The following is a 16,494-nucleotide window of genomic DNA, read 5'->3' as shown; positions in this document are numbered from 1 at the left end:
CTTAGTCCGGCGATGGCATTGCCTGAGGCGGTCCATGGCCCCTGGATCAAAGCTATGTCGGCGGATCCTTGCTCCATGGCTGTGAGGAGTTCCGCCGACGCGACCTTGCTCTTATGAAGGTTGAGCTGAAGCACCCTGAGTGTCATGGGTACTGGGCTCACCTCCATACGACGGGTTGACTACTACGGTCAGGGCACCGTCCTCTCCTTCGTCGGTCCCGATTCTGACGCAGCAGCAGCTTCAGCGCCCGCTCCCCTTGGATTCCGATGGGGAAGAGTACCTTCGCCTCTGGTATGGGTGGGATTAGGTCCCTGTCCACCACCTCCAGCTTGGCCTCCTCCCACAACGCCTCCAACTGGCAGACCGCGTGCGTCAGCAACTTTCTCGTCGGGTCATCCATGGACTTCAGTCTTACCTTAAACGAAAACTCTCTTCTTTTAGATCTTCATCGTGTTAAGCCAGTCTGTTTGCCAGGTCCCGACGGAATACCTGGCAGTGCGCCTATGTGTAACTCCCTTCTAAAGTTGTTTACCTTATCCTTAGGAACTTACCACATTCCCCTTATTTGGAAGGAATCATTTGTTATTCCTCTTCTCATTTGCCGCACCTGTCATTTGTTATTCCTCTTCTCATTTGCCGCACCTGTGTAGGCTAATTTTTTTCTCCATGTCAACATGGTTTTATAAAGCGAAGATCACTAACAACCAATCCGTTGGAGCTCACTTCCTTTATTATGAAGGGCTACCGAAATAACTTTCAGACAGATGTAATCTATACTGATTTCAGTAAAGCATTTTAAACTGGGATGCAAACCAGGGGTTACCGTCTTATACTAGTAGACTCCTGCAAATTAACTTACCCTCTTTATCTAGTCGTAGAACCACACTAGGTATCATCCATAACCTAATCCGTGTTGACGTGGAAAGTGCTGACTTGCTGGGCCAGCTTAATTATCATATACCGAGTAGAAACACTAAATCCCTTATACCATTAGTTTTGCCTCACTCACATCCTTTAAATAGGAATAACCCTTTAGAGTCCACTGTGCAAATTATAATGATTTGTACACCATAACATCTAAAGTGGACAGCCTTCCTAACCTAAAAATTTTAATCTTAACACACTAAGTACGCATGCAAGCTCCCAATCCGGCAGCACGCCAGTAGTAGTTGCCTCGCATTCTTGTCTATTTACTTCCTTCTACTAACACCGAACGCGAACACGCACGTGCTTGGTGTCGCAAGTTCCACTTGATATGTACTGTACATAGTGCATCAACGTCTTGCAATATTTCCAGCAATACTACAAATGACCAAAAAAGTGATCACCCCATGGCTCTACGCAATATACACAATAAAGAACCTCTTGGATTGTCTTCCTGCCAAAAGCAGGTCAGTGCAGTAATATTAGCCCCAAGGATTATAGACCGATAAGCCTCACCTAATTTCTACGCGGTATTATTTTAGAGAGCAAGCTGGCATGAAAACCAATATATTGGAGAAGGAGAAAAACTCCACCACAGCGCTAAACGCAGCACATGGGGCTTCTCATCCGCACAAATACACTGAATTTACATCTTAGTGTTGCGTCCAGCTCTGCTGTAAGGAGTTATAGTATTGTGGCATGTCATGGAAAATAATATGACTAATTTGCGAAGAAACAGATAGACGGACATGGCTGGGTCGACTCGGCTGTTGATGCTGATCAAGAATATATATACTTCATAGGGTCGGAAAGGTGCCCTTCACTGCGTTGCAAACTTCTGATTGAAATAATAATAATAATTTTGTATATATTGTAACGAAATTCGGCCGGGCGTAGGAGGTGCCGGCCGAGATCAGTACGGAAAGCCGAGCGGAACTTTTATTTGAAGGTGTGGCTGCCAAGAACTCTCCTCTGCCAACTTCCCCGTCTAAGCCATCCAATGAACACACGAGTATTTCGGGTATATTTCGTAACTTGATTTATTGTTGCCCAAAAATCGGCGTGTTGTTTTTCAGGAAGTCGGGCGAAGAACAAGAGAAGAATCAGAGAGACCAGGCATCCTTTTTTTTCATTCGCATTCGACCTTCATCGAGTGCAGACGTGCCTACGGACAACCGCTACGCGGGGTTCATTCTTGTAGTGTTTATCATGGTAAAAAAGTAAATTCGGAAATCTAAACTACGTACTGTCAGTTAGCCAAGCCCTACAGTGCGTATGACATACGGACACTAGTGCGTGAGACGTGTTTTTGAGCTGCAAAGTTCATTTATATGGTGTCACGCGTAACAAGCTCAAAATAATGAGCGGCAATCAAAAGAATGAGCGTAGAACCTCTGTAAACCAAAGAAAACGGTTGTTTCACTTATTTCTCAACTCGCGATATCGAAGCAGAAAAAACGTCTACCAAGCCCAACCCGGCTCTACGGTAACACAATTTCTAAACGAAAACCACATCGACGCCATGCTACTGGTTGAAACGCACCTCACAAGCAGATACATACACAGATCATCCAGATGGTAAAGCCCACGGCGGGACCGGCATCCTTATCAGAGAACGCATCAAACACCACTTCCACCAAAGGTTTGCAACAAATTACTTGCAAGCTACGTCCATTAAAGTGCAGTCAGGTAACGGCAACCTTTGCATTGCTGCTGTCTACTGCCCACCTCGCTTTACAATCTCTGAAGGCCAATTCATGGACTTTTACAACTCTCTTGGAGATCGTTTCATAGCTGCAGGAGATTACAACGCCAAGCACACGCATTGGGGATCCCGCCTCGTGACCCCCAAGGGAAGACAACTGTATAACGCTCTCATCAATGTGAGAAATAAACTGGACTATGTTTCCCCTGGTAGCCCCACCTACTGGCCAGCAGACCCCAGAAAGATACCTGATCTAATTGACTTTGCGGTGACAAAAAACATCCCACGCAATCTAATAAACGCCAAGGCCCTTTCGGACATTTTTTCAGATCACTCGCCGCTGTTGATAACCCTCCTTCAAAGCCCAGAAACTACGGATCACTCTCACAGGCTGACGTCGCACAGAACAAATTGGATGAAATACAAAAAGGTATGTGAGTTCCCACATAGAGCTAGCCCCCCAGCTCAATACTGAAGCCGACATCGACTCCACCACCTCCGCTCTGAAAGAGGTACTTGTGACTGCAGCCAGGATCTCAACACCACAACAGAAGGATGTGCAAAAAATCAAATTCAAAACGAACCAGCAGATTGAACAGCTTATCCAAGAAAAGAGGCGTCTGCGACGGGCGTGGCAAAACAATAGATCGCCATGCTTAAAGCAACGTCCAAATGAAGCCACGCGCAAACTAAGCCGGGCCCTGAAGCAAGATGCCGAAAATGCACAATTAAGATATATTGAGAAACTCTCGCCAACCAGCACAAAGCATCCCTTATGGAGAGCTCACCCAAACTTAAGCTCTCCGACTGAAACCATTACCCCGATTAGAAAATCATCTGGTTGTTGGGCCCGCAGCGACAAAGACAGAGCCGAAACTTTTGCCTCACATCTCCAGGGCGTTTTCCAGCCGAACTCTGCTGCACATCCATTAGAACTACCGCAAATCCAAACTGAAACGGAATCTACTCCAACATCATTTCGTCCGAACGAGATCGCGAAGGTCATCAGGGAACTGAATCCGAAAAAGTCTCTCGGCGATGACCTAATAACTCAAAAAATGATAATTGAACTTCCGAATTGTGCTATTGAGGTCATCTGTAAAATCTTCAATGGGATCATAAGTCGGCCATTACCCAACTAAATGGAAAAAGTCTATAATTATAATGATACCGAAGCCCACACGATTCCATCATCCTACCGACCAATAAGTCTACTATCATGCTTGTCCAAGCTATTTGAAAAATGCCATAAAAAAGCGCATAATTCCTTATCTGGGAGCTCACAACATCGTCCCAGCTCATCAATTTGGCTTCAGAGAAAAGCATGGAACTATAGAGCAAGTTAACAGAATAACATCAGAAATTCGCACAGCCTTCGAACATCGAGAATATTGCAGCGCAATATTCAAGCATTCGACCGCGTCTGGCTCAATGGCCTCATGCACAAAATTAAAACACTCTTGCCGGCATACACACACAAATTACTTGAGTCGTGTCTCTACAACAGAGTCTTCGCAGTGAGGTGCAACGCAACAACATCCGGCACCTATGCAATAGAAGCTGGAGTTCCACAAGGAAGCGCACTTGGGCCTACCCTATTTGTCATATACACAGCGGATATCCCCACAAGCGACCAGCTAACACTATCCACATTCGCTGACGACACTGCGATCCTCAGCCGTTCCAGATGTCCAATCCGGGCAACAACCCAGCTCGCCGACCACCTCAAGGTAGTCGAGAAGTGGCTATCTGATTGGCGTATTAAAATAAATGAACAAAAGTGTAAGCACATAACGTTCACTCTCAACAGACAAACATGCCCTCCGCTCTACCTGAACAGCACGCAGATCCCCGAAGTACCTGGGCGTCCACCTGGACAGACGCCTAACATGGCGAAGACACATTGAATGCAAGAAAATTCATTTAAAACTAAAAGCCAGCAGCCTCCACTGGCTCATAAACTCCCGATCGCCCCTGTGTCTGGACTACAAGGTCCTGATCTACAACTCCACACTGAAGCCAATATGGACGTATGGCTCCCAGCTCTGGGGGAACGCGTGCAGTACCAATCTAGACATCATACAGCGCGCCCAATCAAAAATCCTGAGAACTATCACTGGGGCACCATGGTATATTCGCAACGAACACATCCACAGGGATCTCGGCATTCCTGCAGTTAAGAACGAAATAGAAAAACAAAAAGCGTCCTACAAGGAAAAACTCTCCACCCATCCAAATCCTTTAGCAAGGGACTTGATACGAGTTTCCAGAAGAAGCCGCCTACTACGTAACGACCATCCAACCCAGCCATAATTAGTCAGGGCCATTTACTCTGTATCAGTCTCATGACTGCTAGTTAGGTAGTATTGTAAGATTTGATACACTTATTGTTAGTCTGATAAATGAGAAGATTCAATAAATAAAAGCAAAGCCTAAAAAAAAAAAAAAAGAAAAAAAATTGCGCAGCTGCTCGCGTTGCAAACTGGCTTGAGGATCGAAAGCTCTATTTGGGCGGCTTTTGTTACATTACCCCCTCCTCAGACTCGAGTCTCCTGGCCGAGTATTGGTGGACTTGGCGGAGTCCACTGGGCGCACGTCCGGTTCTTCTCCTTCTGTATGCGCCGGCGGCGTGGTCTCGTAAGACTCGGCGGCGGCGGCAGCTCGGGTCGCAATCTCTTCGGGAGGCGGCTTCGGTTCGGGGCGCTGCGAGGCGTTCGTGGCTGCAGCGATCTCCATGTTCCGTGTTCCACGTTCTAACAGGGCCAACGGCAGCTGTTCTTCAGACGTGCATCTAACTGTTAAGTGGGTGTCGCCATATGGCAGGATACTGGTGGGTGCAGTCGAATCAAACGAATTTCGCTTCGGGTCATATAGCGGCAGATCTCCCCACGGAAACCGCAGCTGAAGGTCTTTCAGATCGACGGTTACTTCGTATCGCAGCAGAAAGTCCATGCCCAGATGGCTAGGAGTGCTGCCCTCCACCAGCAAGAACTCGTGGGTAACCGGCCTTCCAGCAATTTCGAGTCTGGCGTTGACTCGAGCGGTGGCCACGAATTGTTCCGCTGATGGTAACTGAAGTGTCACTCGGCACGGGGTGGTCGGCAGTCGTTTTTGCAGATTCCTTCCATTTAGTAGGGAGACGGCGGCCCCGGTGATCAGGCGTAAAGGCTGCTTCTGTAAAAAGATTAAGCAGTGTAAGTGAGGGCCACCCACGGCACGACAGGTATACGTAGCTTGGGCGGGCGGAGACTGAATCCCGCAACGTTCAGCTTTAGAATTTCCAGTCTTCCGTTGTTTTCCCGTAGTTAGGGGGATTGGCGGTGGGTCTCCGGATGAGTATTCGGCGAATAATCGGCTCAAGGCGGAGTCCACTGCGTGCACGTCCGATTCCTCTCCGTCTGCAGGCGGCGGCGATGTGGTCCCGTAGGACTCGGCGGCGGCGGCAGTCCGGATCGCTCTATTGGCGGAGGGCGGCGGTCCCGAGACTATCTCGATGGACGGCAGCTCCTGGATCGGATGTGCGCTGGCGGACGGCGCTTCCCTTGCAGGGGTTCCCGTTCCGGCAGCTTCTTGGGTGGGGGTGCTCAGAAAGCCACTTGGCCGGGGCACTGTGACGGTTTCCCAGATCGCGGCAAACTCTAACTCCTGAGACTTCGGGCGGCGGCTCTGAGAACCAGGGGGCCAGGACGGCTTCGACTCCACTGGGAGGAAGACTGTGTCGGGCGCCCGGTTGCTCGGTTGGCGGCGGCTTCTCGTGGAGGTGCTGCGAGGCGTTCGGAGCTGCGGCGATCTCAAGGTCCTGTGGCTGCTGGGCACTCTGCTCGAGCGGCGGCGGTGAGAGCAAGGGGGCCAGGACAGCTTCGACTCGACTGGGAGGAAGACTCTGTCGGTGGCGCAGGGTCGCAGGGGTGGGGACCCGCTCCAATAATCCGGGATTGAGGGCGAGCTGTAGATGGGCGGCGGCGAGCACACGCTCGCTGGGGCTGTCGGTGTTGGCTGTCAGCCTCCGCCCCGAGAGGTTGACGGCAGCTAGTTTCCCGAGGACGACACGGTATTCCGGAAGGGGTTTACTCTCCGGGTTGCGCCAACGGGATCGTCTGGGTCCACGGCAGCGACGGTCATCACGGCAGCGGTTAAGCGTCGTCGGCACTGGCCGTCGATGCGGCAGGCCATGTCGAGGGCGTCTGTCAGCGAGCGCGGATTGCTGCTGATGATCGGGACTTGATATCCGGTCTCTCTGATCCCGTCGATGAAGCGCTGCACTATGATGCTGTTGTATGTCGCAGCCGGCAACTCGCCGAGCACGCATCTGCCCAAGTGTTCCAGCTCCAGGGCGAAGTCCTCGAGCGACTCTCGCGGTCCCTGCATGCGATTGTGGACGGCGTGATAGCCGGCATGCTTACTGACCGCGAAATACTCGCGCATAGCAGCCGTTATGGCCTCATACGAGCGGAGGGTAGCTTCGGGGAGGGTGGCGTGAAATCGCTGGGAACGCCCCCGAAGACACGTGTACAATTTCCTGCACTTCTTCCTTTCTGACCAATGGTTCTCCTCGGCCATGTCGTCCAGGAGGCGCTGAAACTCCGGCCAGGGACGGGTGCCGTCGAATGTGGGCGGCAGCTCCGCGAACTACTGATTCATGTTCTCCATTTTTCGCTCGAGCAGCCGGAAGGAAGCCACGGCGTCCAGCGCAGCGGCACCATCCCGCGGTTCCTCTTGGTTATGCCCCTCAGGGGAGGCTTGACGGCGGTGGCGAGCGGAGTTCTTCGGCATTTTCGTAGGTCAGGGTTTTCGCAAACCCTATGGACCCCACATCTGGCACCAATGTAACGAATTTCGGCCGGGCGTAGGAGGTGCCGGCCGAGATCACTACGGAAAGCCGAGCGGAACTCTCCTCTGCCAACTTCCCCGTCTAAGCCATCCAATGAACACGAGTATTTCGAGTATATTTCGTAACTTGATTTATTGTTGCCCAAAACTCGGCGTGTTGTTTTTCAGGAAGTCGGGCGAAGAACAAGAGAAGAATCAGAGAGACCAGGCATCCTGGCTGTCAGATTCTCAGGATTGCGCAGCTTAGCTCGTTTTGAGTTCTGTGCCTTATTGCGTAGCTGCTCGCGTTGCCAACTGGCTTGAGGATCGAAAGCTCTATTTGGGCGGCTTTCGTTACAATATAATATAATTTCAGTCAGGGTATAAAAATAAGCAATATGCCTATTTTAAGGAAATTTGTAATAGGTTCAGCATTTGTGGCCTATAATAAATTGGAACCTGTGCCATTTCACAACTTTAGATGCCTCAGAGATGCAATAACGGATTGGATGGTGCAGCCAACATGTTATAGCAGTCGATGAAAGTTGATTCTGGTTCAGAAAAGATCCATGCAACCACGCTTTTATCGGCTTCAGCTTTTATTGACTACTTTAGTCAGAAAAAAATTATTATTTACCTGTACAAGCATAAGCCAAACTTCCGTTCTGAAGTTTGGTTAACAGTTTAAAAATGTATCTATCATCTAAAGATAAAACCATACCACTGAATATGTTTTTTGCGTAATATTATCTGTAAGTCGTAACGAAGCTCTCTGGCTAAGATAGATCTCAGTCATTGCCAGGGAACTTATACAAGTTTATTTGTAGATTAGGATGGAACCGACAGAAGGAACTCCTGTGAGCGGACCGTAAACACACTGGGAATTACATGGGGAACATTATAATGCTTTTCGTCAGGAGGATTTGATTTTATGGTTGGCCCTCTGGTCGGCCCCGGCGGATGGTCGCGCCCTGCTTTGCCGACCGGGGAGGTTCTGCCCTACCGACCAGCCTGTTGCAAGCTAGCGGTTCAGACACGTGCACTGCTCGTTGGAATCGGCGAACTGCTTTACCGACCAGCCTGTTAAAAGCTGCCTGCGCTGTCACTCGCGCGGCGTGGCCAGGTCCATCTGGGACAGGGCGTGGAGGTCAACTGGGCACGTACGCCAGGTTCCGGCTGGATGCGGAGACTAGAGGGCGGGCAACAGGAACGGGACCGCTTTGGCTGGTTACTGCGTGGGCGCAAGAGAAAATATAGGCGGGCGTTGGGCGTGGCACGGGAATCTCTCGGCTGCGGCGGATTCTCGTGAAGGAATAAAACCAAACGTGCAACTCGCAGCAGTCGGGGGAAAGAGGCAGCCAAGAAAAGGGGACTTCTCGGCTGCGGCGGTTTCTGCGAATTGCGAACCGTTACAGGCGAGGGAAGGGTGCGTCAGGAAAAAAAGGTTGAGAACAATGAGAAGTTCAACAGCAAGGGTTTTAAATGTTATTTCGTGCTTCTTTTTTTTCTGCCCTTACAATTTTGTAGGAAAACAAACATGGCTATCGCCGGCATACTTGAGGCGGGCGAAGGTTTTTTTTTATTTAAATAAAATATAGATATAAATACAAATATACAAAGGGAACAGAAAAGGAGGGTCCCGAAGGACTGTCGTGAAGCTATACTTCGCGGTGGCGGTCAGGTGCCGCTCATCGTTCGCTGTCCGTGCGTCGGGTTAAAAAACAGCGAAGTTATAATTTTTTTCTAAAAATTTGTCGATCATTTGTATGGCAGCTATATGATATCGTCGTCCGATCCGGCCCGTTCTGAATTCAGAAGACTATATAAGTTACATTCAGAAATTCATAGTAATACGCTGCGAATTGCAGCCGTTTTTATTGTTAACCTTTTGTTTATTTATTTATTTATTAAGAAAATAGCAAATGACTGCCATGTAAAGCCATATCCATTACCATATCCTTACCTCTGACCGAAGAAGGGAGTGTTTTTAGAGATGTGCTCCGACTCACATCAGGTGTCCAGAGGTAAGGATAGGTGACGTAATACAATAAATTGCATTAAAATCTAAGGACATCAAATGAAATAAGCGATAATTATTATATGTACATAATTGATAAGAACACCGCCACCGATACGTGAAGGCCGCGCCGGTAGACAAAAGAATTCCTGAAAAGAGTAAGTAACACAGACAGACGAAGTTAAGCCACGTTTCCGTAAAGACAATTACGTCGGCATTAAAAGAAACACTATTAACGTGTAGTTTGTTAAGTTTTTAAAAACGAATCAATAAGGTTTATGAAGGCAAGAATATTTTTGTTTATGAATTCATGAACTATGGCATGTTCAGGCCATGCGGAAGGATTAAGAACCCTATCCAAGACACCTATAGAAAGTGCATTTTTAAACGCAGATATATCGCGTCTTTGTTTAAAATTGGATCAGTATCAAAATCATTTAGCTTGCTGCACGTCATTTTCGGAACCTTCAGAATTTGGGCGGGAAACAAAAACAATCTTCCTAGGAGCAACACCGGCAAGTAACGTCGGTTTTCGCTGAGCAACTCCCGAGATTGTAGAGTGTTGTGATCTAGGAGTTGGAGACGAAGAAGTAGAGATCACCGGTATCACAGGATGAGCGTCATTGTTGCTGCCCACCCCCGAGACAGTAGAAGCAGCAGATCGCGACGTGGAAGCCTGGTCAGCATTCAAGGGCTGTCGATTCGAGGGTGCGGCGACATCGGCAAATAAAGAGTCAAGAGCCGCAGTTCGAGTTGATCCAGGTGCTGCAGCATCGCAAGAGTCGTCAGTCACGGCCAAAGTGACATCCGTCGATATGTTTCGTGGGCTGAACTGCATAAGGGGGCTCGCAGGGTCTGGAACATGCTGAGAATTATTAGGCAGAGTGCTCAAGTTAATATTAGGTGAATAACTTGGCAATTTCACACTTTTGAAGTGGGACTCCGCCGTCTGAAAACGTCTGGATAGCTCCTTGAATCCAGCCGGCAGAGACTGAAACTCAAGATGAGTTTGCCTCATAAAAATCCTCATATCGTATTTGAAATTAATGCAGTTTGGGCACGTCCAATCTAATCCGGCGAGATCTTTTATGCGATCCGCGATACGTGAGTTGGCCTGCCCAAGATCGGCACAGCTAGGGTGGGTGATAGTGTCGCAGATCCAACAATAGACAGTGGCCTACCGCTGGGTAATTTTGCGGCATTACAGTATCATAAGACCATTACTTTGTATATTAATATTGTATTGTTTAAACAAAATGTATATAATATAATATGATTATACATACTGTTGTTTAATATTTGATTTGATGCAGTTGGGATTTTTTCGGAATTGTTCCTTATTATTGTTTGGACGAGATGTGCGAAAGTAGTTTTTGAGAACATCGACGTTATACTTTTCTTTTGATAGGTTAAGGTTATCCTTTAATAAAAAATGTATAATGAAAAACAAAGGAATTAAATTTTCTATACAAATAAACATAAATATTTACATGTTCAAAAATCATCTTTTCATCATTCTTGAAGTTTGTTGAACTGTTCTTAATTCCTGCCGAACTATATATTCGATGATTATCGGAATTAATATTAGTCGGTGGAAGTTTTAACAAACAGTTGTCAGGAATTTTCCAAGTTTTCAGGTCATCATTCCATGTTGAATGCTCCATTACAATATCCGGAGACCTATTAGTAAACATTTGGATAAGTAATTATTATTGTGGCCTCGATTTCTTACCAGTTTTTATAATTTTTACGTAAAATTGAACCAAATTTGTAAACTAATTGTTGGTAAAACTTAATGCAACGTCCAAGATTTCTTATTTCATCCAAATAATCCTCACGATCAAGCTGAAACTCTGAATTCAAATCCGAAACTTCCATTTCAAGCATTTTAATTTTTTGTTGTAAATTTTGAATGTATTCATTTTTAATATTTATCTCTTGGGCAATATTAGCATAATGACCTTGTAAAAGGTCGCGATCCTCATAATTCACACGGTTTAGGGCATTTGCCACTGCATTTAAATGACGTTGAGCAGCAATTCTACGGGCTTTATGCTGTTCCTTAAGTTTTAAATCACCAACACGCTCACCTCCAATTAAACTTCGTTTAATAAGATCAATGCGATTTTGTGCTTGAAATTGTATCTCCTCTTCTTTTGATTGATCAAGTAAGATTGACTTTAAGTTCATCGCTTCAGCAATGGTAGTTTCAGCGGCTTCTTGGTCTTTCTTAGCATTATTTGAAATCCTTATACCTAACTTCTCATCAGTTCTGTTATCAATATTTTGTTGCTTTTCTTCCAGCTTTTTTTTTAAATATAGTATTTCATTTTGATACTGTCGTATCTTGGCATCTTTGGGATCTTCGTTAATTGTCGGTTTATTTGCAATTTTCTTAGCTCTACTCGCATAGCGCAGTGTCGTTATTGTTTCATCATAATTTATGCTTGATGGAGAGATGCATGATATCATAAGGGTTTTTGTATTTCCTCCCAAGGAATCCTAAAAGTATGCAAACAAATATTTTAGGTTCTAAATATGTTTACGACTTAATCAGGCCTGCTCCGGTAATCGAAAACGGCAAGATTTTTTCGTTTTCGTTTTTGAAAACGAGAAATTGGTGCTCCGGTAATCGAAAACGAAAGATTTTTTCGATTTGAAAAACGGGCACCTTTTTCTGGCCGGAATTAAAAGTAAATGGCTTTTTCTATATGAAATCAGATCTTATTTACAAAAGGAAAAAAATAGTTTACTCAGTGGTCTATTGATGTTTATTCCACACCACCACAAGATCATTCTGGAAGGTAGTTATTTTATAAAAAATTTATTTCTGACCCCTCCTCAGATTTGACAACAAAATTTTTGCCGTGTTCAACCCGTTTTCTCGTTTTGGCGATAGGCCGATAAGTTCACCGCAAAAAGTTATCGCCAAGGCTGCCATATTGTTGGTGGAACGAAACAGCCAGTTAAAAATACTTATAAAATATAAATGAATACATTAATAATTTTAAAGGACCGCCAAAATAGTTGTTTATAATTAATGCTATTTAATTTTACTACTTAAATAGTCCAAATTTACCAAATAATTATTTGAGACCACCGGAATTAAAACTGTGAAAAGTGTGGCAGCATCTTAGGTGCCTGGATTTGCTTAATTCTACAATTTTTGCCTTTTTCTGGCTTAGAAAAAGGGCAATTGTAAATATAATAGGCAGTACTTTACGTTGTTTGCTTATTACCAACAACACAAGTTAGCTGCTTGAGCAGTGAGAAACGATGAGAAAACGAAACATCCGATAGCAGAAATTTGCCGAAAACCGGAGCAGCTAAAAACGAAAACGGTTCGTTTTCGCCCAAAACGAAATCGAAAAAATTTTACGATTACCGGAGCAGGCCTGAATGGTTCAAATTTAATATTCATTTTCAACCGTCTTTTCACGTTTATTTTTACCTTAACTATTTTAGCTTTGTGAAATGTTATTAAGCGCATGTAAAGCAAGATATATATCAATCCTACATGGGTGTGTAATCCCCTAAAAAAAATAGTAGTAATCTGTAATTCATATTATTCTTACCTGTAGAAGACGTGTAAGTTTCGAATCCCTAAATGGCACATATTTGGTTTTTCCATTAACCAACGATGATATAACATTTCCTAAAGCCGAAAGTGATAAATTAATTTTAGTTGCTTCTCTAAGGCGTTCTCCCTGAGCTCCCGTCTTGCCCTGCCTTTCCGAACCGGCCAAGTCCACCAGATTTAATTTTCCTCGCCGTATTCCTGCTCGCAGGATCTCAGGATCAAGATCTGCATCTTCTGATGTAATATTTTTAGTAAAATTGTGTGATTGCTCCAAAGTAATGGTAAATATTGTATGTGATCGTGAGCTATTTTCATTCATTAATGTCGCTGCCGTTATGCAATTTTGGTTGCCTACATTTAACCAGCGATAGCATTGCATTGCATTAATAACAGGCTGGGAACTTAATGTTGGTACTGTAACTCCGATGCCCGGTATATCTTTAAGCGGATGATTAACCACACAACCATCGCTTGCCGTCACAAGCAAGTCACGAATATTCTCGTTGTAAATTTCGAAATAACTTACAAACGCCAAGTATCTAACATTGGTTGCCATGGATATTGCTTCAAATATATGATCAAAACATTTTGGTATGATTCCATCCCTCATTGTATTCTCCATATTTCCAGTACCCTTATATATTATATAATATTATATATTAACAAGAAAGAAAGCTAACTTCGGCATCCCGAAGTTTGAATACCCTTGCAGTTTACAATTGGATCATTGAGAATGGATTTATTCTGGTTCCATTAATACAAGAAATAGCCAATATATAAAAGTTGTATACTTATACTTAGCATATAGTAATTTAATTTAAATAAAATTAAAAAAAAAAGTATAATAGTATAATTTAAAATGAAGTTACGATATGAAATATTTAATACAATAAACATTATATCGTCAGATTTTCATAAAATTAATACCGAATTCTGCAATTTAAAAAGCCTATATCTCAGAGTAGATGAAGTTACAATTTTTGTCTTTTCATTTTCGGATCGTTCCTATGGCAGCTATATGATATAGTCCTCCGATTTTCAAAAAATTAATAAGGAAATTCTGAAATAATAAAAAGTAGATGAAAAAGACGTACATGGCTAGATCGACTCGGCTGTTGATGATGTTCAAGAATATATTCACTTTATAGGGTCGGAAATGTCTCCTTCCCTGCGTTGCAAACTTCTGACTAAAATTATAATACCCTGCAAGGGTATAAAATGTTTCGTAAGTCTTATATTACCTGCATTGTGTGTGTTTTGCCACAACCTGTCTGGCCATATGCAAAAATCGTTCCGTTATATCCTTCAATAGTACTCTCCACTAGTGAATAGCACATTTCATTATAAATGGCTTCCGTTTTTGAATTCATATTATAAACACTATCAAATGTGAATACTTTTTTTTGAGCAAGACGTGCCAATGGATTTAGCACCGAAACCGAGTAGTCTTTAATATCCACAATGTTCTAAGATATACGTTTTTATAATTACTTATAATTTTTCTTTTTAAATAATTACAATAAATTGGAAATTTCATTAAACTTACTTCAAATTTACTTTCAATTTCATTTCGATTCATTGGCCGACAACGAACGACAGCCTTGATGTTTTCACTCATTTTTATTCACTAGAAAATATACCACAATACTGTTACATATCAATATTGTTGCCCATATATACGCTTTTATGTATGTACTTACATATTTACATATAGAAATTATTGATTTACTATACTCTGATGTAGAGCTTTCTTTAAGCGTAACTTTTTTGGACTACCTTGAGAAAGTATATTATATTAATACAATAAGGAAACCGTGATTGTTATATATATAAAACATAAAAAAATAAAATTATACACATCTTAGAAATTTAAAATTTTTGTTTGGTAATTATAAAGAATCTAATTCCTAACCATAAAGGACTGCTTCGGTAATCGTAAAATTTTTTCGTTTTCGTTTTTAGCTGCTCCGGTGTTCGAGAAATTTCTGCTATCGTTTTGCTATCGGAATGTTTCGTTTTCTCATCGTCTCTTACGCTCAAACAGCTGATTTTGTGATTTTAGTCAAAAGTAAAAAAAAATATAAAAATGCCTTTTATATGTTCAATTGCGTGTTTTGAAGCTAGGTGGAGGCAGAAATTGCTGCAATTAAGAAAATATAGGCATCTAAGATGCAGCATCTTTGGTCGGAGGGCCAATGTCATTCAAGGCGCAGCAAAGTTCAGCCCACTTTGCCTCTGAAGCCACCTTGTCGCCCTTACTAAACCGCCTTGCCAAATCATAAGCTCCGGGACGACCTCATCCTGGAAAGTTGATTTGTGCTTTCCCCTGAAAATAATAGCTCTGTGTTTAATTAAAAATAAGCAATCAATATTTGTGTACTTATATTTAAAAAATGAATTCAACTTAAAACAGTTGTTTTTGACAAGAGCGGGCTGCCACATTTTTTACAGTTATAATTTCGGTGGTCTCAATTAATTATTTGGTCAATTTTGACCATTTAAGAAATCAAATTAATTAGCATTATTTATAAACAACAATTTTGGCGCTCCTTTAAAGTCATTAATGTATTCTTTTATATTTTACAAGTATTTTTAACTGGCTGTTTTGTTCCACCAACAATATGGCAACCTTGGCGAAAATTTTTTGCGATGGACTTATCGCCCTTTCGCCAAAACGAGAAAACTTTTTGAACACGGCAAAAATGTTGCTGTCAAATCTGAGATGGGGTCAGAAATAAATTTTTTATAAAATAAAAGCTGCCAGAATGATCTAGTGGTGGTGTGGAACATAGTAGAATTATACAAGGTAGTCTCGTCGGAAAAAATAAGCCCTAGTTCGGCTCATCAAAGTGTGCGTGAGACGGGTATAGTCTCAAAGTTTGATTGAAATGTGTGTTAAACACACTATATTTATAAGATTTAATTCAATTTTATTTTGGTTTTTCTATCATAATTTCGGGTGCTCATCGGCAACCGTCTCCAGGGCAGTTTTTTTTTAACCGTCCGCACCGTCTGAAGTGGAGTTTTATAAATAAAGGTCCCAAATTAAACGTTTTCCATTTCATTAAACCAGTTGCCTTGTTTATAACTTAAATTTTAATAATTTTGTAGTTATTAACCTGCTGGCGTAATGAAACCATTTTATTTTTCAATATACAAATCTGGTTTCTTAGGGTCTTGTTCTCCATAAGTATTGACGATGGTATTGCTTTATTCCTTCAATACAAATATTTTGCTTGTATTAAGTATTTACTAAGATCACGGGAAACTTACTCTGTCTGCGAGATTGCGTTGGCGTAGCCTAATCTTTCCACTGGTTCAGGCTTCTCCGGAACAGCATCACGGATCAGTCGCCTTCTTTTAGCAGGACTTTCTTCACTAGGTATCTTCCATTGTGAAGAATTAAAATGCGTATCACAAATTCTAGTATTTCTTTCAAGCCTGCATTTAAGAATTTGC

General features: G+C 43.3%; 2 protein-coding genes across 2 annotated transcripts in view; one reads left to right on the top strand and one right to left on the bottom strand.

The window, feature by feature from the left end:
- LOC108074898 (uncharacterized) overlaps positions 1-16,494 on the top strand; it is a 39,516-nt gene that overhangs the window by 2,048 nt on the left and 20,974 nt on the right. The window lies entirely within an intron of this gene.
- Kif3C (Kinesin family member 3C) lies at positions 9,745-14,971 on the bottom strand. The gene is made up of 9 exons (XM_070287649.1): positions 14,948-14,971; positions 14,736-14,811; positions 14,582-14,682; positions 14,277-14,501; positions 13,031-13,669; positions 11,188-11,957; positions 10,946-11,135; positions 10,742-10,875; positions 9,745-10,678 (listed from the first exon to the last, which is right to left on the bottom strand). The coding sequence occupies exons 3-9, from the start codon at positions 14,651-14,653 to the stop codon at positions 10,657-10,659; spliced, it is 2,052 nt and encodes a 683-aa protein (XP_070143750.1). The 5' UTR covers positions 14,654-14,682; positions 14,736-14,811; positions 14,948-14,971; the 3' UTR covers positions 9,745-10,656.

This window comes from Drosophila kikkawai, chromosome 4, assembly GCF_030179895.1.
Source record: "Drosophila kikkawai strain 14028-0561.14 chromosome 4, DkikHiC1v2, whole genome shotgun sequence".
Lineage (NCBI taxonomy): Eukaryota > Metazoa > Arthropoda > Insecta > Diptera > Drosophilidae > Drosophila > Drosophila kikkawai.
The sequence above is the reverse complement of the archived record's forward strand: the minus strand, read 5'-3'. Positions and strand labels throughout refer to the sequence as shown.